Below are 22524 nucleotides of genomic sequence, written 5' to 3' on the forward strand. Positions count from 1 at the left end.
ATTTTTCCCTTTAATTCCTCCTCTCCTCTTCCACAATTTCTTTATTTCTGTCAAAGGCCACATCATCCTTCCACTACCTCAAATCTGTAATCTTTGCATCAATCTTGAATCCTCCCTACCCTCACCCTAAATATACAATCAACTAGCTGCCAAATCTTGCTGTTTCTACCATTGTTTTTTTTTTTTTTTGGGGGGGGGGGGACCAGGGCAATGAGGGTTAAGCGACTTTGCCCAGGGTCACACAGCTAGTAAGTGTCAAGTGTCTGAGGCCGGATTTGAACTCAAGTCCTCCTGAATCCAGGGTTGGTGTTTTATCCACTGTGCCCAGTTGCCCAGTTTCTACCTTTACAATACATCTTGCTTCTGACCCCTTCTCTTCACTGGCATCACCTTGGTTCATTCCCCCTGCACCTCTCACCTAAATGATTTCAACAGTCTCCTAATTGATCTCCTTGCAGTATAAAATGGACTCCTGTCCATCCTATATACTGCTGACAAAGTAATTTTTCTCAAGTGCAGATCTGACCAAATGACTCTCCTACTCAACCAACTCCAATGGAATAGGAAACTATTGCCCTTTTGAATAAAATATAAATTCCTGTTTAGTTTTTAAAGCCCTTCATGACCTATGCATAGTCTATGTCTCCAGCCTACCTGGACAATACTCCTCCTCCCACAGTGCCCTTCTCTCTGTTCCTCATACCTGACAATTGTCCATACAAAACCTCTCCTGACACCCCCAGCTGCTACTGTCCTCTCAAAACCACCTTGCATTTGACTGCTTTTTATGAATTTTTATTTATTCACTTCACATTGACGCTGTACATTTTTATGAGTACCTCCTGACTCCCTTCATTATAATGTCAGCTCATTGTGAGTATGGATTATTTCTTTCTTTGCTGTGCTTGGCACAGTGTCTGGCACATAGCAGGTATGTAGTAAATACACACCGATTGACTGATTTATTGATTGGCAGGGAGTTGTGGTTCCATTGCTCAAATGCTCTTTTATCTATTTATTGAAAACTGTTGTTGGGGTTTTGGAGGGTTGGGGTTTTTGGTTGGGTTTTTTAGGTATCGCCAGCGCCTGGCATATAGGACATGCTTAACAAAAGTTTGTTGAGTGAATAACAGAGAAAAGTAAGTGTGGACTGGGAAAATGTAGCTCCATGTGAGCTCTGGTTCACAGAACACCACAATACAAATGTCCAAGTGAGTTAGTGTGTCTCATCCCAAGAAAGCCAGTGGACATAAAATAGTGTTCCGTCAAGGAAACATTTTGTTTCTTGAGGAACAACAGGGGGGACTGTAACGATTGGAATAACGCCACCTGCTGGATACTTACTGTAGAGGAGTTCTGCCCATGAAGGGAAGGTCTTTGAGGGCAAGACCAGGAGTCAGGAAGTGACGCGAGCTAGTGGGAGGAGGAAGGAAGAGACTGGCGCTATTCCAATCGTTACAGTAGTCTTAAATAGGCAATACAAACCAGATGAAATGCTACAGGAGACGAGCATTATTTTGGTCTACAGTCAAACTGGAAGGTCCAGCCTGGTCTTGAGAAAGGAAGGGAACAGTTCTCTCTCACCACTGAATGAATATATCACATTCTTGAATGGTCTCACAACCAACATAATGCCACAACCCCAGAAGGTTCCCCAAAAGAAGAATGATTAAAGCTTGAGCCAGGACCACTGGGGAAGAAGTTATACTGGATGACTTCTCAGATCCTTTCTAAGTAGAGAATTCTATGCTTCAGGGGGAAAAAAAATTCCCAAATACCACTCTTTCCATTATGCTATGTACAATACAAGGTGCTAATCACTCTCAGTGTTCACTGAATTCAGTCATTGTTCTGAACACAGCCAGGACAGGATAGGCAACTGCAGTGTGATTAGGGAGAATCGTAGTCTGACATTAGAGTTTAAAAATCTCAACCCAAATAACAAAGCAGTAATTTGAAAGATTTTAAATATTATACCTACATACTGTTTCATCAAGGAAACACCCCGTGCCTTGTTATTGTTGACCAGCTCACTCGATGGGTAGAGGCTTTTCCTGCCCCACGAGCAACTGCTAGCTTTGTGGCCAAAACTCTCCTTAAAGAGATTGTTCCCCACTTTGGGCCACCAGCATGCATTGACTCTGATAGAGGTACACATTTTACAGATTCAATTCTCTCCCAGATTTATTCTTTCTTGGGAGTAACTCCTAGATTGCATACTCTTTATCACCCTCAAAGCTCAGGCCAAGTTGAACGTATGAATAAAGCGCTTAAGAGCATGATTGGCAAATTATGTACTGAAACCCATTTAAAATGGCCTGATATTCTACCCTTGGCATTATTCTATCTACACCGTAAACCAAGAAGAGAACTCCATATATCTCCTTATGAGATGCTTTTTGGTCACCCCCTCCTATCCAAGCTAAAACATTTTCCCCCAGTTTATACATCACTGGTTGAGATGATACTTCTGTTGCTTCCTATATACAGAAACTACTAACTAGGCTACGTGAACTCCATAAAGCAGAAGTTGCTGTACAAGCTGGTCCTTTAGATTTTTCCTTGCATGATTTAAATCCTGGCTGGCTCGCCAATCCGTAGGGGCCAAATTTCAGTTGGGGAGTGTTAGCTAGGAGGCTTGCTGCAATATTGGGGCAAGGAAGGAGACCAACAGCCTCCCTCAAAAACAGAATAGGATTTATTAACAAGAACAAACTTAAAAACACAAACAAGATCAGTAGAATTAAGGGAAAGGAAAAAAAAGAATGGGGGAAGGGAAACAATACAACCTAAATCACACCACCACTCAGGGGTCAGTAGAACACGTGGCCAAATCCTGCCTTTTTCCAGCTCCACGCCAGAATGGCAAAATTCCTCCCTTCTCCTTCCCAGCAGACCCCAGGCTGTCCACATACAGCCCAAAGCTAATTGGCTGGCAGCCCTGACTGACAGTCACATGAATGCCCTCATTGGGCTTCCAGTCATTATAATTTTGCCAGGCCCATGTAGGCATCAGCAAGTGGTGATGGTGTGAGCTGCCAGTGCCATGGCGACAGCTACAACCAGTGGGTGGAGCACCATGCCATTGCGGAGGCATGGCGCCTGAGTTCTAGGCCAGTGCGCCCGCCAGGGTTTTCTTAATTCTAGCCAAAAGATAGGTTCATAAAAACCTCAAATCACAATTAATTCTTTATAATACAGAAGAACAGGGTAATAAAGAATGACTGTTTGCATAGATAATGATATGCAGTTGCATGGAGTATATCCATCAGTCTAGGACATCCCATCTGTCTGGGACAGATACTGCAAAAGGACAGGGTACGCCCAGAGTTGAGGTCGAAGAGAACAGGCTACACTGCCCCTGAGAAATTGCAAAGGTCTTTTAATGACCTCAGATTCCTCATGAAACAAAGGTCAGTATTAATACCATTATTCTGCTGGCAATGTTACAAAGCTTCCATTAATAGAATATTACACTCTACAGAAATGAATTTGAGAACCACAAAAGTTCAATAGAGACATACAAGGGAGGCATAAACAAAGTAACAAGGAATTATGCAGGAGAAGTGTCAAGGACTTCTTCAGAGAGATGCATGATTGGGGGGAAAAGATGGGCTAGTCACACAGGTAGAAGGAAAGACAACTTAAGGACAGGTCAGGTGCATAGCTTTCAATCACACAATGTCAAGAAAATAAAAGAAAGGTCTCTAGCACATGAGGTAGATCCCCCTGTGGGAATACTAATGAGAAGTCACAGGTAGCTATGATGACCTTGGAAAACTACTTTGGAACAGCAATAAATTGATAAGGAATTAATTTCATCAGAGCTTTAACCATAAAATCAGAATACAAGATACATAATAAAATTATGTAGTTAAATATAAAATAGATTTCTACCACCTGAATTTTGCTTAATTCACAAAAACATGCATATTCAAGGGTTCTCTTAAAACATTTAGGAGAGAGGCAACCATTGGCTTCATTACCTTCAGTACTCATGTCTGGTGTAGGCAACCATATGTAGGAAATTCCTTCTTCTTTATAGAGCCTGATCATGGTGTCTGGGCTCATGGGCTCTGGGTAGCGATTGCAGCCTGATGAATTCTGAATAATATCCCATTCGGTCTGAAAATTGATTACTGCTGTCACCTTTAACTCATGCTTCATTTTGATAGTTACATGCTCCAGCTGGCGAGGGCAGCTTCCTAACCAGAGGTTTGGGAGGATTCTAGAATTTAAAAGCAGATATAGGTATCAAAATCATTATTGTTAAGGATTTATGGTAACATTAGCAGGAACTGAATAAAAAAAACGACACCCACACATGTGGAAATAAACATAGTGTAACTGTGGGAAAGTGTAGGGAAAGTCAGTAGGCAATTTACCCAACTGAAGCAGAGGGCTCCCTTTAAGAAGAAACCTAGATGGTTCAGTCTCTGAGAATGCATGATAACTGAATGTAAGGTTTTATGTATCCCTTAGCACATTCAATCATGTTAGGATCTTTAGCTTTCTTGGGTTCATTAGGTTTATTGTTCCCATAACAATTCGAAGCACTTACTACAATGCACACATAGTAAACATTATATAAATACTAACCACCACCACCACCACCATCATTATCTGACAATAGAGAGAACGCAGAACTGCCGAAATTTTTTCCTTCTTTTATTTCTGCCAAAGAGATTGAATTTTGAGCTAGAAAAAAAAAATGGCTAATATGGAATTAACCACCAAGTTAAATATAAGTACTTAGCTACATAAATTCAAGTTGCTAGAATCAGATTAGCTAGGCCTATCCTTGAGTATTAAAAGGAGGCAAACCGGGGCAGCTAGGTAGCACAGTGGATAGAGCACCGGCCCTGGAGTCAGGAGGACCTGAGTTCAAATCCGGCCTCAGACACTTAACACTTACTAGCTGTGTGGCCCTGGGCAAGTCACTTAACCCCAATTGCCTCACTAAAAAAAAAAAAAAAAAAAAAAAAAAAAAGGAGGCAAACCTCAAACCAGAGGCATCTGCACTTCAATCAGGCCAGACCACCAGTCCAAGATGTCAGATCTTTCCTAACATCCTCCCAAGTTGTCTTAGGCTGGACAACTGTTTTATCCCAACTTTTAATTATTTCTGTTGCATTGTGTGTTCATCTACTGTGATGGACTAGATTTTTCTCACCAATGCAATGGTACAGAAGAGTTCCAGGGGACTCATGATGGAAGAGGATCTCCAAATCCAGGGGGGAAAAAAAAAAAGAACTGTGGAGTATAGATGCTGATTGACACATACTATTTCTTTTGTTTTGGGTGCTGTTGTTTTTTCTATTTTGAGGTTTTTCCTCATTGCTCTGAGTTTTCTCTTATAACATGACTAATGCAGAAATATGTTTAATGTTATTATATACAATATATATATAACCTATATTAGATTACCTGCTGTCTAGGGGAGGGGAGAGGGAGGGGAGGGAGGGAGAAAAATCTGAAATTGGAAAGCTTGTATAAACAAATGTTGAGAACTATCTTTACATGTAACTGGAAAAAAATAAAATACTTTTATCAGAAAAAAATTATTTCTGTTGCTCTCAAATTTACTTTGAGGCATTATTTTAAGTTATTTGTGGTAGAATTTGAGAGATCCAGGTAGTTTTCTGCCTTGTTCTACCACCTTTCCATAATTCTCCCATTCAATAACAGATAAACTGTATATTTTCAATAGTGCTTAAACCAGCTGAGTTTCAAGCCCCTTGAAGCATATTTATCTCTATCTCTTGGACAAATTTCTTAACTGTTCTTTACATATGGGACAGAGCAAGACTATGTTTCAGTATTCAATCTTCCATGTTGGAATTCTATAATTCTGGAACATTTCTGCTTCTCAGTATATCAATGTATTTATCAGGGTTTATCATTCTTCAATGAGAACAAGACATCCAGGCCCCCAAAAAAGTTAAAAAAAAAAAATTCCCAGAACAATTTTTGTGAGTAGATGCTTTACAAACTACTAAAGATGACCACATCTTACAACCTCACTCAGACTTCTGATTTTAGTATAGCCTTGAAGGTCCAAGTGAGTCTCATCAATAAAAATTACCTCTTTTTTCAATCTTAAGTATTCCAATCTTTATATTTTCTTGCCCACAACAAGAAGGGTTTTTTTCTTCATTGCAACAGTTAGTAGCTCTTTTTACTAGTTTTCTCACTGTTTCTCTAACTTTAGCTCATGTCATACTATAATCAATAAAAGCCCTCCCAGTTTCCAAATCCTTCTGAAGCTCTTTGCTTTTTTCTAATGGTTAATTAGACTTTTTGCAGCAATTCTTTGCCAATTCTTGGCACTGGTTTTCATTTTTTTACTGAACCTTTCTCTTTGCCTCAGTATAACAAATCCTGTTTCATCGTGGGCTTGAGTGGTTCTTGCATTACTTTATTTCTCCCCATCAAAAAGAACTGTCATATCTCTATACAACCCCCCTGGTTACCTTCTTTCCCCATTTGCCTTAAAATCTCCTCCCTGGGTTCATGCCCTCCCATTCCCCCAGGTGCCAGTTACCCCCAGGAGTACCAACTTCCCCACTCCTAAGGCAAGATGAATGGTCTTTTAAACACCAACCCCCCCCCAAGAATACACAAAACTTCAGAATTTGTCTTGAAGCAAAGAATTCTCCAATAGCTCTTTAAAATGACCATGATTAAGCAGACTATAATAAATTTTCAGTGTTCTTTTCCTTTCATTATTTGTGGCACTCTGATGAAAAGTAATTATACTTTGGCAAATTTTCTCCTTAAATGTAATTTGTACTGCTTATCTGGGATTCTCACAAGGGAGCTGACTTGGCATCTAAGAAGAAACACTTGTTCCTACTGCTGTAAAGCAATCCATCTCAAGCTCCTTCCCATACTTAAGAGAATAGAGCATTTCTGCAGCATACAACATTCAGTCCACTAAACAGTGATTCCCAATGTTTTTGTTCCCTGAAAGCCCATCAACAAAAAATATGTTGTCAATCCTGTTAAGGCTAAAATTCTAGCTATTCTGTCTAAAATATCTAATGAGTGGTCGCCAATAAATTATAAGCTTTAGCAAGAGTTAGACTTTTAAGCATTTATTAAGGAGAATAAGAATTTGGTAAAGAGAGAAAGAAAGGCCTACATTCATCTATCTATTAAAGGGAGAGAGCATTCCTAGCTCCGCTCTCCGCCAGAGTCCCCAGGAAAGAGCCAGAGTCAGAGCGCCAGGCTCCCCCTTCTTCCTCCCACAAGCAAATGTCACTTCCTGACGCCAAAGAAAAGACACAGAGTCTTGCCCTCAAAGACCTTCACCTCATGGGCAGAGCTCTTCTACAGTGAGTCTCCAGCAGGTGGCGTCATTCTGATCGTTACAATCCCCAGCATAATTTGATACACTGCTCATATTATGCATTTAATTTCTGATTAAGATTCTTTTAAGAATTTTTAGCATAAACTCCTTTGGATCATCATGAACCCCGAAGAGATTAGTAAACCACTAAATGGACAACCATTGCACTAGGAAATGATCCTCTTTACCTGGTGTTTCCATTAATAAATAGAACCATGACTTAAAATGGAGTGGCCTTCTTATATTTAGCCTGGGAGAAAGGGAAGGAAATGCCATGAAGCCAAAAGATAGAACAAAGAAAGCAAGCGTTACCAGTGACTGAGTGATAGACAGTAGGAGGTTATACCAATGCCCAGTTCTATGTGACTAACATCACTGTGATGCTGACGGCTTACAAATACTTTTTTTTTAACCTCCATTAGGTTGAGGAAAAGTGTTATTTATATTTAGTAGCTGGAAGCAGAACTGCGGTAAATTTTATGTTGTTTGTACTATTGTTTCAAAACAAGACTTTCTAGTGAAAAATGGTACCCATCAACTACTCATCAGTGCTCAAAGCTGGCAACTGACATGGGTACTACTAGATCATAAAGGGAAGAAGTTCCCCTTTTTCTAAGCATTAAAAGACTTCATTTCCTGACAAAGATCCGAGAAGCTTCAAATATGCTTTAAAGAGCCTCTATTTGCTCTTTTTATGATCTATAAAAAAGACAACACTGTTGTAACGTTGCCTTTATATAGCATATTTCCTCCAAAAAGTAGAGTGCTCTCACATATATTATCTGTCTTCACAGCATGTCAGAGACACACTGACAATCAGTGAAATCAGTACTGGCTCAGGGGCCCAGACTCTAAAAAACAATTTTCAAGAAGAGGGAGAAAGACTATTGGATGTCTATACTTTTAAGATAAACGAGTAATTTTTCTAGTGACAGTAATTAGAATAGAGAGTATATGGGAAAAGAATGGAGAACCACTGGCATACAGAAGTAGTAGGGCAAGAGAAGGGGTGTGGTTAATGGAAAGAGGCCAACCAGGCATTAAGAAATAGTGGAATTCAAATTCTACCTTTACTACTGTTCTTACAATATGGACTAGTCATCTAAATTCTCAGAGCCTCAGTTTCTTCATTTGAAAAATGGAAAGATTACTTGCAATACTCACCTCATAAGGTTGTTATTAGAGAAGCACTTTGTAAATCTTAAAGCACTACACAAATGTGAAAGCATTATTATGTCAAAGGACAACAGGACCAATAGATTTTTGTAAGGTCCAAAAAAATGTCTGCAAGCTATTAATTTTTGTAAATTGCGTGTAAGGCTATCTATGTAGATTTTATTTATGACACTCCCTCTACAAAAAAAAAATCAGAAACACAGAATAGTTAGTTGAGCAATCTGAATCATGTCCCATAAAGTTTATGGAGAACAAGGACTAGATTCTGTTCTACTATGCTGTCAGTTAGACTAGATATTGTCTAAGAATTTTCCCTTGATCCTACCACTATCAAAATATCATCTTATCTTTGTCCATTATTTCACTGTTAAATGCCCAGAGACAGTAATTTATTCTTGCTGCCTCTCCTTTCCCCTCAACCTTTTATAATCTGGGTCACAACTAGCCTCCTTATCATCAAATACAGTAGCATTTTTTCCTACCTTGAACATGTTTGACATAGTACTTTAGTATGCTAACTTCTCTCTAATCTGTTCACTACTTCTTTTGCTGGTTTTTCATCTTTCTCCTACCCTTTAAACATGAATAATCCCCAGTTATGACTAGGCCACATTTTCTACTGTTCCACATCCTATTCACTGATCTCATCCACTCCTACAGTTTTAATTATGAAATCTATGTTATGTCTCTAAAATGTTTATATTTACCCCAAATCTCTCCAAAGTCCCACTCTCATATTTCCAAATACCTAATTGTACAAATTCACATGGATGTCCCATTGGTAGCTTAAAAGCAACATGTCTACAACTAAATTCATATTCCTTCATAAACTTTCTCCAAAACTTTTCTATTTCTATCTTCTCATTCTCTCAGACATGTAATCTAGAAGTCATCTTTGATTACCTCCCACATAGTTTTCATAACTCTCTCTGTGATCAGACCACTCCAAAACTAAAAAAAAAACAAAAAATAACAACAACAACAAAAAAAAAAAACCTTCAATGGTTCCCCATTGCCCATCAAATGAAAAAGAAACTCAAGATTGGCCTTCCACAATATGGAGCCAAACTCCCTGTCTAGTTTCATCTCAAGCTACTTCCCTTCACGTATCCAACATAACAGCCAGATAAACGACTCTCCATGCTTTATCCTCATCTTTTCGCCTTTGCTCATGCTACCCCTCATTCTTGGAAGGAGCTCCCAATGGTTACCATGCAATAAAACCCCTTTCTTTCTCTCAAGAGTAAACTCGGATGCCACCTACTGAAAGAAAGATTTTGCAACCACATTCCACTTAGATGAAAAGTGATTCCTCTCTCCTCAAATTTCTTAGTAAATTCTGTCTGAACTCTTTCCATTTGCCCTTCAAACTCTCACTTATATCATAATTATCTGTGTACCTGTTTTTTAGGTCATAAGTTCCTTCAGAGAAGGACTTGTATCATTCTTTGTATCCATAGTCTTACATAGACTACTTTTAAAATGTTTGTGGTTTGAATTGAACTGAAAATACATAGAAGTACAAAAGAGGTCAAGAGAAGTCATTTTTAAAAGCCATTATGAATTTGTTTATGAGAAATGGAATTCTTAAAATCCATTTGAAAGGATTATTTTCCTACAAGTGGTAATCAATGAGCAACATTACAAAAATTAAATTTACTGTACCTTTAGGATAGGAAATTATTAAATACTTATCTGTCAGTTATATCTGAATTAGTTGCCCCTGCAATAAAAGCATCAACCTGTTAGAACCAAGGTTCTAACCAAAGCCAAATTGGAACAAAGGATAAAGATGAAAAGATGCTACAGAAAATAACTACAATAGCCCTAGCCTGATCTATTCAAACTTGCTGCTAACTTGAGGCAGCTGGGGGCACAATAGATAGAGCAATGGACTTGAAGTCTGGAAGTCCTGAGTTCAAATCTAGCCTCAAGCATGTACTAGCTGTGTATAGCCTTGGGTAAGTCACTCAAGATTTGTTTGCCTCAGTTTACCTGACTATAAAAACAGGAATAATAATAGCACCTACTTCCCACGGTTATTGTAAGGATTAAATGAGATCACATTTATAAAAATTAATTTTTTTAAGTGTTTAGCACAGTACCTGGTACATAATAGGCACAATGCTTATTCCCTTTCCCCACTAATGCTAAGAAAAAGATAATGGTAAAGACTGACTGATGACTGTTTCTTACAGAACATTAAATGACGTAAAGCAGTCACAACACCAAGATGACCAAAAGATCTCAGAAACCACTCAACGAGCATCTGATATCTAAATCAAAATGAAATGGAAGCCAGGGAAAATACTAATTTAGAACTCAAAGTCATTTATAAAACATTACAAAGGATGATGGCAGAAGATTATAAGCACTATCACTACCAGGGAGAGAGAAAATGAAGGAGAAAACAAGTCTGAAAAAGAACTCATCATGAGAGCCAAATAAGTCATCTCATTTCAAGTATAGATGAAACTAAGAGAAAGACAAAAAATACTTATCAGCATTTCCATAATGATATGTTCTCATCATCAGTAAAAACAAGGTCACCACATTTGGAAATATACCACCTCACTTTTGTTCAATCATTTTTCAGTTGTGTCTAACTCTTCTTGATCCCATTTGGGGTTTTCTTGGCAAAGATCCTGGAGTGGTTTGCCATTTTCTTCTCCAGCTCATTTTACAGATGAGGAAACTAAGGCAAAAATGGCTAAGCAACTTGTCCAGGGTCACACAGCTACTGAGTGTGAGGCCAGATTTGAACTCAGGCAGGAGTCTTTCTGACTCTACGCCCGGCACTCTATTCACTGCACCACTGGGCACCCTAATAACTCACTGCCTAATGTACTAGATAAGGTGGAAATGACACAATAAAATTAAGCAAAGTAGCTGCACTAGAACACATGTTTAAAGTACAAATTCTGTACATTCTACCGACAAAATAATTTTAAAGCACTTAAAGACTCATGTTCAAGATATCTCAAAAAGAGAAAGAAAAAATGATTAGAAAAAAATCATGACTGTTACTACCTGTAAAAACAGAGACCTCCTTTAACAGTTATAGACCTAGGGGCAGCTAGATGGCGCAGTGGATAGAGCACTGGCCCTGGATTCAAGAGTACCTGAGTTCAGATCCGGCCTCAGACACTTAACACTTACTAGCTGTGTGACCCTGGGCAAGTCACTTAACCCCAATTGCCTTACTAAAAAAAAACCAAAAAGCCAAAAAACAGTTATAGACCTAGAACCCACAAGGCACTTCCAACTAAGGGTTCAGACTACCAGGACTCCAAGGTCTCTGTCTTTGGGCTCACTGCTAGAAATGCCAATAACTGGTCCATAAAGAACACTTCTTTATGTTCAGGGAAAAAATCATGCTCCCGACAATGTGAAAAACATTTCTGCCTCTCCCCACATCCTGATCTTCATTTAGACTTTGAAGCATTTTAATTAGTAGGTGGACAAGGTGTTCTGCTGCCCCCATTTTGAAGTCTGCATTTTCAGTACTTCAAGCACTACCATTGATTAGTTGAAGGGTCAAAAAAAGGAAAAAGGAAGGGATGTGGGATGTGGCTGGCTCTTTTCTTGTTTGAGCTGGAAAATGTGATATTCTTAACAGCCTAATAGCATCTTGGCAACAAGGAGACCATTCTAGTGTACCCAACTTTGTTTGGGGCTCTATCTTTTATGGACAGCCTTGGCCTCAGAAATGCAGGTAATGAAAATTAATCCGTAGGAAAGGATTCTGGGAAGATGGTGGAATAAGGCACTAAATTTCCTGACTCTCCCAAATATCCTCCAGTAAATAATTTAAAATAATGCCTCAAAGTGAACTTTAGAGTAGCAGAAATAATTAAAAGTCAGAGTGAAGCATTTGTCTGGTCTAAGACAACCTAGGAGGAAAAAAAAATTAGCAAACACCTGACCTCCAGGGTGGTGGTCTGGCCTGACTGAAGAACAGATAGTTCTGTGTAGATACCTATGAATCAACAAAGAACAAGCCCTGGGGGCAGCCTCAGTTTCAGGGACTTTCACCCCATGTATAGTATGGGGGTCAGATGGCTGATGAGGGGAAGATTGCAGGGCTCTCTGCTGGCACTGGAGCCCAGGTGCCCTGACCAGATGCAGTTGTGGCTATGGGCAAAGAAGAGCAAGTAAATGCAGGTGAGTGAGATCAAAGAGAAGCAGGGGCCCTGCTGGCTGTGGCCACTCACATGAGAGCGCACCTAGTTTTGGTTCCATGGCAGAGGGATGAGCTGAAGCTTGCAACCACAAGAGGAACAATGAGGAGTACAAATGTTTGCAGTGACAGTGGTTTTCATAGAAATAGAGGAAAAACAGGATAATTATAACTTTGAATGTGAATGGGATAAACTCACCCATAAAACAGAAATGGAAAGCAGAATGGATTAAAGACCATATGACAACATCTTGTTTATAAGAAACACACTTTAAAATGAGAGACACACATAAAGGAAAAATAAAGGACTAGAGTAGAATTTATTATGCTTCAGCTGATAAAAAAAAGAACTAGGGTAGCAATTATGATCAAAGACAAAGTTAAAGCTAAAATAGATTTAATTAAAAGAGACAAACAGGGAAACTACATTATTTTTATTTTTGTTTTTTGTTTTTCTTTGCAGGGAAATGAGGGTTAAGTGATTTGCCCAGGGTCACACAGCTAGTAAGTGTCAAGTATCTGAGGCCAAATTTGAACTCAGATCCTCCTGAATCCAAGGCCAGTACTTTATCCACTGTGCCACCTAGCTGCCCGAAACTACATTATTTTAAAAGGTACCACAGATAATGAAGTAATATCAATGCTAAACCTATATGCACCAAATGATATATCATCCAAATTTTTAAAGGAAAAGGTAAATGAATTACAGGTGGAAATAGATAGCAAAACTATAATAGTAAGGGACTTCAATCTTCCTCTCTCAGAACTAGGCAAGCCTAACAATAAACAAACAAATAAATAAATAATAGATGATCAGCTGAGCAAATAAATAAATAAATGGATGAGTGGGTGGGAATGTAAATAGACAGATAGCTAGAGACAGCACAAAATACCAGGTAGTGTACCTGCCAAGACAAACCCGGGAACTATATGAACATAATTATAAAACATTTTATGCAAATAAAGTTAGATTAAAATAATTGGAGAAATAATAATTGTGGGCAGAGCCTATATTTTTAAAAAATGACAATTCTACCTATACTAATGTACTTATTCAATGAATGCCTTCTCAATTAAATTACCAAAAAAAAATTAAGCTAGAAAAAAAAATTTTTTTTAATCATTTGGAAGACCAAGAGGTCAAAAATATTAAAGGAATTAATAAAAAATATACTGTAAAGGAAGGAGGTTTAGAAATACCAAATCTTAAACCGTATTATAAGGAAATAATTATCAAAACTATCCAGTACTAGGTAAGAAATAGAAAGGTAGATAGATCAGTAGAAGAGAGTAGACATACAACACAGTGGTAAATGATTATAGTAACCTCATATTTGACAAATGTAAAGATTTAAGCTTTTAGGATAAGAATTCACTGATAAAAATTGTTGAGAAAAAATGGAAAGCAGTCTGGCAGAAACTGGGTATGGACCAATATCTTACATCACTTGCCAAGATACAGTCAAAATAGATACATGGCCTAAATATAAAGGGAAATATCCTAAGTAAATGAGAAGAATATGGAACATATTATCTATCAGACTTATGAATAGAAGAACAATTTATGAATAAACAAGAAATGGAGAACATCATGAGATGTAAAATGGATCACTGTAATTACATTAAATAAAAAAAGTTTTGTGTAAATAAAATAATACAACCAAGATTAAAAAGAAACAGAAAATTAGGGAAACATTTTATAGACAGTTGCTCAGATAAAGTTCTCATATCTCAAATATATAAGGAACTTTGTCAAATTTATTAGAATATGAATCATTCACCAATTGATAAATGGTCAAAGGATATGAACAAGTAGTTTGTTGATGAAGAAATCAAATCTAACTATAGTCATATAAACTAAATGATATCAACCCCCTAATATTTGCTGATTCTATGAATTGATGCCTCTGCGTGGATCCCTCACTGACAAGATTTCTAAGTGATGGAGTAATAGGTGCCCTGGTAACCATGCTTTTCAGAGACAAAAAGATGAAGGAAAGGATCCATTTGTTTCTTAAAACAGCAAACTATTATCACCCAATTTGGCTGATTGGATCCAGGTATTTTATTGTCTGGTCACACCTGCAACACATCTGTCTGTTTCAATACAGGGCTTCTCTTACCTTGAATAATGCATGGCTTGATGGCCTGCAATGTTCAAATAGAAATCACTCGTATGCTTCATCTCATTGGTATGCCCAGTGGCCTCAATCCAGTGTCCAATTGGGAGACAGTACACACCATCTATAAAGTTGCTTTCAGTGTAAGTACTGCAGCGATCATGGTGAGGACCATTACCTATCACAAGAAGAAATGACATACACAACAATTAAATCCATGTTCTGCTTAAAGGATCTCAAAATAAACTAGAGCTAGAGAACAAACAACTGTAAATAGATAAAGAGACATTAATGAGATTCCTTGAGGGAGTCTAAGTTTTGAGTAAAGCTACAACCTATAGTAAGTAAGCACTTCAGCAACCTAATTAACTCTTTCAGGTGAGTATGGTAATTTTCTGTCCATTGATACCCTAAAGGATTCATTGCAAATCAAATACTTTCACAGAATAAGTGCATGAAGAAAGGATCTAAAGCACTAAAGGCTACTGCAGTACATAACTTTTAACTTTCCAGAAACCAAATTATGACTACTAGACCCAAGAGACCAGTATTTTAGCGCTGATTATTCTGCTGATTTTCCACTGACTTGGGTCAGCCATTTAACCTCTATGGGCTTCAATTACCTCATCTGAAAAATAAGGAGGTTAGACCAGATATTCTCTAAGACTCTTCCCCTAAAAGTCTACACATTTAATTGTTTAACTCACTGTAACTGACATAAAGCAACATCAGAGGCTGAGGAATAGCTGGTATGGTAAACAGAGAGCTGGCATAAAAGTACAGAAGAACTGTGATCAAGTCCCTCTTTTTTTTTTTTTTTTTGAGGCAATCTGGGCTAAGTGACTTGCCCATGGTCACACAGGTAGTAATATCTAAGGCCAGATTTGAACTCAGATCCTCCTCACTCCAGGGCCCATGCTCTATCCATTGCACCACCTAGCTGTTCCCAAGTCCCTCTTCTTATGCATACTGGCTGTGTGATCCTGGGCAAATCTTTTAGTTATTTAGTTTATTTAGTTTATTTAGTTTCACTGTGTGAAACTCCCATTGAGCAAACTCAATTTAGCAATGCATCCTCTGTAATATGAGCTAACTCTCAAATCAAGTGATTAACAAACATTTACTATGTGAAATTAAACTGAGTAGAATGTAGCAAAACAAGTTGTGTTCTACAGCTATCAAAATTATTTCCCTTAGATTTTTGTCAAATTCTGATTTCAAGATGACCTATTGCCTTTTCAAGTCTTTAAAATGTTATCCAGGGGGCAGCTAAGTGGTGCAGTGGATAAAGCACCAGCCCTGTATTCAGGAGGACCTGAGTTCAAATCCGACCTCAGACACCTGATATTTACTAGTTGTGTGACCCTGGGCAAGTCTTAACCCTTACGGCCCCACCAAAAAAAAATGTTATCCAATGATATAATAACAAGAGTCATTTCCTAAGAAATAAGTGGTCAGTGGATATAATTGTCCTCCTAAAGTTTGGTAAATATTCTTGTATAATTCCAAGAAGAATCATAAACTATCTTTCAATTGGGAAATGACTGAACAAGTGCTGGTGTGTGAGTATAATGGAATGCTACTGTGCTATAAGAGATAGTAAGCTCAATGATTGTTGAAAAACATAGAAAAGAATTGCACGAAATAATGAAGAGTGAAATGACCATAACCAAGGGAAAACTGTATACAGTAACAGCAATTTTGTTTTAAGAACAACTTTGAGTGAATAAGTCATTGTGACTATTATAAATGCCCAAATTAACTATTAGGGACATTTGAAGAGTTGTTTTGTTTTCCCTAATCCACTGATGGGATAAGTCTAGGATTCTGCATTTCCAACCCAGCCACCCACCCACAAAAAATTTGTAGAAGAGAAAATCTATTGATTTTCAACTACAAGACCCATAGAAGAGTCCACTAATCCTCCTATGAGAAAGAAATAATACCATAAATAAGGCATCACTGTGACATGTTGGCTATAATGATCAGCATGGGACCAACACAACACTGAACAGCAGTTTCATAAGACCAGTAGGGACCAATACCTGGAAAGATTATGCATCCACAGAATAAGAAATAGGCAAGAGTTTCAAATAAACACTATATATGTGTGTATGCATGTATAAAATTTTATATAGATATATACATGTGTTTGTATGTATGTGTATGTATGTACGTATATCTTCAACAAGAAAACTTCACTATCACACCAAAATTAATGCTAAGTTTTAAGGCTCAGTGCATATAAAAATGGTGGTGCCATTGATACCATTATGGGAATTTTTTATTTCCTTTGATTAATTTTGTGTTATTTGGTAGTCAGGGCCATTTCTCCTACAAATTTTGGTTAGAGTCTGTTTTCAGTTAATATTATGAGAAAAATATTGCTAATAATCAATTTCTTGGGGGACCCAGAAATCAGTTTTTTTGCCTCCCACTTCAAAAAGTGAGTTCTCCTTGAAAGACTTCATCAAATCTCAATCAAACAAACCCAAGAAAACAAAAGGAGCTTTGGGTGGAGATAGATTTTGTCTAGATATCCCAAGGACTAACTGATGGGATTAAACCACATCTAGATAACGGATTTTGCCCTGACCATCTTAAGTGGAGGTCTTTTCCTTTCTCTGATGTCATCCCTAGAATTCTTTATGATATAGCCCACCATCAAGTCATGCCAAACAATTAGATCTAAATAATGTTAACCACTTAGATTTGATTAAGGTATAATAACCTGCCTCAATCAAAAAAAAAAAAAAAAAAGGGATAAAAACCCATGGAAAACGGCACAGGGTCTCTTGGGGCTTTTCTGCTGCTCAAACTGGCATGCTGAAGCTCTCTCTGCCTCCATTACCACGTGGCCTGGGACCATGTGAAGATAAGGAGATACATGATCAATCCCTTACTGGTATAGTATTGATAAATTAGTATAAGCTTATCCAAGGCTTGTGTCTATAGTAATTATTTTTCGTCATAATATTATGTTATAATATTAACCTTACCTAACCAAAATCTGACTCATGAAAAAAGGGATGACTGTTTAACATTCCTCAGATAGAAGCCAAAGGGGAGTCAAAAGGATTTGTTTGTTAGTTCCTTTAGCTATTTATTGAAGCAAGGATTTCCCTGAAGCCAAATCTCCTTAGTTATCTTAATGACATGTAAACCTTTCCCGTGAATAAGCCTATTTGTGAAACCTCTAAATGTAGTTTAATTTGTAGCCTGACTTAGTTTACCTATAGGTTTAACTAAATTTGTTCAACTTTTATGACACTAAAGGAAGTATGGGATTATGGATCTATCTTTTCTTTAATTTCTATAGCCTAAGAGGAAGGTAATTTTGCCTATAAGAGGGCTTGTGAGGATCCTAATGATTTCAGGTTTTCTTTGAGGCCTAAACTTAGGCTTGAGCACAATAATAATAAAACCTATAGTTTCTGCACTGTGGTAAATATAATTTGGCAGCAGTTGTCTACCACATGAACTCAGAAAAGAGATCTTTCTCCCATAACAATAGGAATAAGGAAATGGAAAATTAGTGGGGCATAGGGGGGATGAAAAAAATTAATGAGTTCAGTTTATATGCAGTTAAACTTGAAGTAGCAGTCAGGCATTTAGGAGAGAGGCTTTGTAAGTAGTTGGAGATAAGGATTAGAACCCAAGTGAGTTATAGTCAATTACCAACCACTGTCACTTCTAGAATCAAGACATTCCTCCCAAACAACTTTTCTCCATTCCCACTGCCACACCAATCAACTCATGACCAGAAAGTGCAGAAACCCAGCCTTCTTGACCTAGATTTCTCCCCACTCTAATCCATATTGCTTTCCAGCTCCTCTATAATCTATCTTAACCCAGCCAACCCAGCCAACTATATTTTGCCACCCCTTAGAACTCAGCATCATGTCTTGTAAAATAAAGCATATATTCTGGTTATAAAGAGCTCACCAAGCTTCACCATTGTCCTCCCTGCAGAGAGCCACCTTTTAGGAAAAAAACAGAAAAAAAAGGGGGAGGAGAAATCTAAAGACCAATTTCACCTACATCACTATTAATCAATGCTAAAGGTAGCACTGCTTTCAAAAATGGTCTTTATTCCTGTGAAAATCTCTTGTTTTTAATTCATCATTTTGGCCAACAATTAGTTCTCTGGTTTGTTTGGTTTTTTTTAATGAAATTTTATTTCTTTCAAATAACAAGCATTTACTTTCTTCTCTGCTCCTAATGGGAGAAGAAAGGGGGGGGGGGGAAACCATTGTGACAAATACGCGTAGTAAGGCAAAACAAATTCTCACATTGGTCATGTCCATTTTGTAGTCTGAGTCCATCTCCTCTCTGACAGGAGGTAGATCTTCTGTAATCATGGTTGATCCCTTCATTATATTGATTGGAATTTTTAGGTCTTTCAAAATTGTTTAGTTTTACAATATTTTTATTATAGTATTGTTCAGCTATTCCCTGATTGACAGGCTCTCCCTTAGTTTCCAGTTCTTTGCCACCACAAAAGGAACTGCTATTAATATTTTTGTGCATATGGGCCCTTTTCCTCTTTTTCTGAGCTCCCTTCAGTGATCCAAGTGAAACATGACTTCTCTTACTTCCACTACCTTCCCTCATGCACAGCACTTGACACATTAAGCATGTAAGACATGTAACAAATGTACTACTGATTATTTTTTGGTAGCTCAGTAACTACAGAATCCATTTAGGTAATTCTGTCACGAAAAGGGTCGACCTTTGCTCCTTAATCAGCCTTACCACATATTACTTAATCCCAAGAAAAACTGAGTCTTGAAAGAGGTTATGGATCTCATTCAAGCATGCACTCTACACATATTAGGTTTTTCATAATATCTGTTGTACTGAAGTGAATATCACTCTATACTGTCAAATGAGAAGGATGGCTCCATTTATAAATCCTCACTGCTCTTCCCAGATAAATCAAATTTATCAATTTACTACAGACTGTTTATATATATGTGTGTGTGTGTGTGTGTGTGTATGTATGTATGTGTATATATATATATATATATATATGTATGTATGTATGTATATTTATTTGTTTATTTATTTATTTATTTTAAATCTGGTATTTAATAGCCTAAAGAGAAAAGGATAGGGACTGGATCTGATTTTATTAGGACAGGCAACTCCCAAGTGAGGAAACTCCCTAAGGCAATTCATATTCATACCTTCTCTGCAATTTATAGACCTAAGGAATTGCCTAGTCCCCAGAGGATTTAAGTGACTTTCTCAGAGTCACACAATGAGTACATCAGAAGCAGGACTTGGACCCATGTCTTTCTGGCTTTGAGACCAGTCCTCTGTCCACTATGCAAATTTACCTCTAAAGTATAATACATAACCTAAAACTAGATCCAAATCTGGGTCTTTCAACGGGCAATGTAGAAGTCTTAGGGCAGGCCTAAAGGGTTGTTTCTTAAGCAACTTTGGTTCCTTTAGGGGATACACTAAATAAAACATTTTAAACTACCAAGCACCATTCCCATAATTAGCAATGTGATATTTTACTTGTTCATTTGTTATATATACAAGTTCTGAAGTTACCTTAAGTGAAACTCTTTCTAGCTGATGAGCTAAAGTATATAAAAGATCCCTTTATAAGTGAAATGCTCATATACTTCAGACAAAACATATGCCAGCAAAGTTTCATTGAAAACTTAGTATGCGGGGCAACTAGGTGGTGCAGTGGATAGAGCACTGGCCCTGGATTCAGGAGGACCTGAGTTCAAATCCAGCCTCAGACCCTTGACACTTACTAGCTGTATGACCCTGGGCAAGTCACTTAATCCCAACTGCCTCACCAAAAAAAGAGAAAGAAAGAAAGAAAGAAAACTTAGTGTGTCTACATAGTCATTCTGAATAATTGATGGATTGTTGTTTTCATGGGGGAGAGAAGGAGGGTTAGTCTAAATCTGTATTTTCATCAATATTAGGAAATTCCTTCTACTATCAAAGATCAGCAAGTCTTCTGTGTTTTATAAACTTAGAGAGCTGCCAAGGCCAAGTAGTTAAATGACTTGTCTGTGATCATGCAAGTTTGAGCCAAGATGTGAATCTGAGGTTTTACTGATTCCAAGGTCAACCTTCTATCCATTAAATGACACTAATTAGTATAGTATCAAAAATCAATTACAGGGGCAGCTAGATGGCACAGTGGATAAAGCACCAGCCCTGGATTCAGGAGGACCTGAGTTCAAATCCGGCCTCAGATACTTGACACTAGCTGTGTGACCCTGGGGCAAGTCACTTAACCCCCATTGCCTGGCCCCCCCAAAAAAAATTTAATTAATTAAAAAAATAAAAAATAAAATAAAAGGACATTTGTAAAAAAAAAAAATCGATTACAAACTTTCCAAATGAACTGGGGAAAAAACAAAGAGTATGCTAGTAAATGTTTAAAAACAAGCTCTCTCTAGGAGGAAAAAAGTTATCTGCATTATAAGCAGTTTCTCAGGCATTTTCTTAAGTTGTTACCCCATTTGGGATAAAGATACTAGAGTGGTTTGCAATTTCCTTCTCCAATTCATTTTACAAATGAAGAAACTGAGACAAACAAGGTTAAGTGGCTTGCCCAAGGTCACATAGCTAGTAAGTGTCTAAGGTCAGATTTGAACTCTGGTCCTCCTGAATCCAGGTCCAGCATTCTATCTACTACACCATGTATTTCTTAAGTCTACAAAACAAGAAATCAAGCCCTAACTTAGAACACTGCTGATTTCCCAGGCATAGACACTCACAATGAAAATGTAACACTTTCAGAAAAGCCACAAAAATTCAGCTCCAATATACCACTGGAAAATATGCAGTCTCCATGTCAACTTGTGTTGTGCAGACTCAGCCAAACACCACCTGTTCAGTTGTATATTATTAACCACAATGACCACCTATTCCCAGAAGCCCTTTTAACTAAGCACTTTTCTTTGCATCCAAAAGAACTTATTTTCAACCCTAGAATCATGATGAAACATGCTACCTACTTACTGCAAGGGGAGTGGTATAAATACATAGAGAGGCAATATATATATATTGAGATATACAGAGATAGATAGATAGATATGTATGTGTGTGTGTGTATAAAGATAGATATGTATATATATAAATATACACACACACATACTTATATAATATGTATGTGTGTTACATATAACAAACATATACACTACTTATAAAAGCTTTATTTTTCTCTTTTTCATGGGGTTAAGGGGGAAAAGGTAGGAGGGAAAGAAAGTGGATTTGTATATTAGAAAATAATAATAATTAAATTACAAAAATTACAAAATTACAAAAGAGTACAAAAAATACTAGATTTGAATTTAGAGACTCAGGTTTAAATCATGCTTGTGTGGCTTTGGGAAAGTCATATAATCTATTTCCTCACCCATAAAATCTCATAGTTATTGGTTGGTTGGTTGTTGTCTTTTGTAAATAATACTGTATTTCCTAATTATAAGACAGGGAAAATGTGGCCAGACAGGAAGACCTAGGAAAGGAGAGAACCTGGGAGTTTTAGTGGACTTCAAGGTCCACTAAATAATAAGTGTGCCAGTGAGAGTCAGAGTAGTACAATGGAAATATTGCTGGGTTTTGAATCAGAAGACCAGGCTTTTTACTTATTGGAACAAGTTGCTTAGCCTCTCTCCCCTCAGTTTTCTCATCCATATGAGACATAGAGACGA

General features: G+C 37.5%; 1 protein-coding gene across 5 annotated transcripts in view; it reads right to left on the reverse strand.

The window, feature by feature from the left end:
* EPM2A (EPM2A glucan phosphatase, laforin) overlaps positions 1 to 22524 on the reverse strand; it is a 52406-nt gene that overhangs the window by 3383 nt on the left and 26499 nt on the right. For all 5 annotated transcript variants that reach the window (XM_044001621.1, XM_044001624.1, XM_044001622.1 and 2 more), the window contains 2 exons: positions 14831 to 15005; positions 3987 to 4228 (listed from right to left, as the gene is read on the reverse strand). In XM_044001621.1, coding sequence (XP_043857556.1) covers positions 3987 to 4228; positions 14831 to 15005 — 417 coding nt within the window. The remainder of the gene's footprint in view (positions 1 to 3986; positions 4229 to 14830; positions 15006 to 22524) is intronic.

This window comes from Dromiciops gliroides, chromosome 4, assembly GCF_019393635.1.
Source record: "Dromiciops gliroides isolate mDroGli1 chromosome 4, mDroGli1.pri, whole genome shotgun sequence".
NCBI lineage: Eukaryota > Metazoa > Chordata > Mammalia > Microbiotheria > Microbiotheriidae > Dromiciops > Dromiciops gliroides.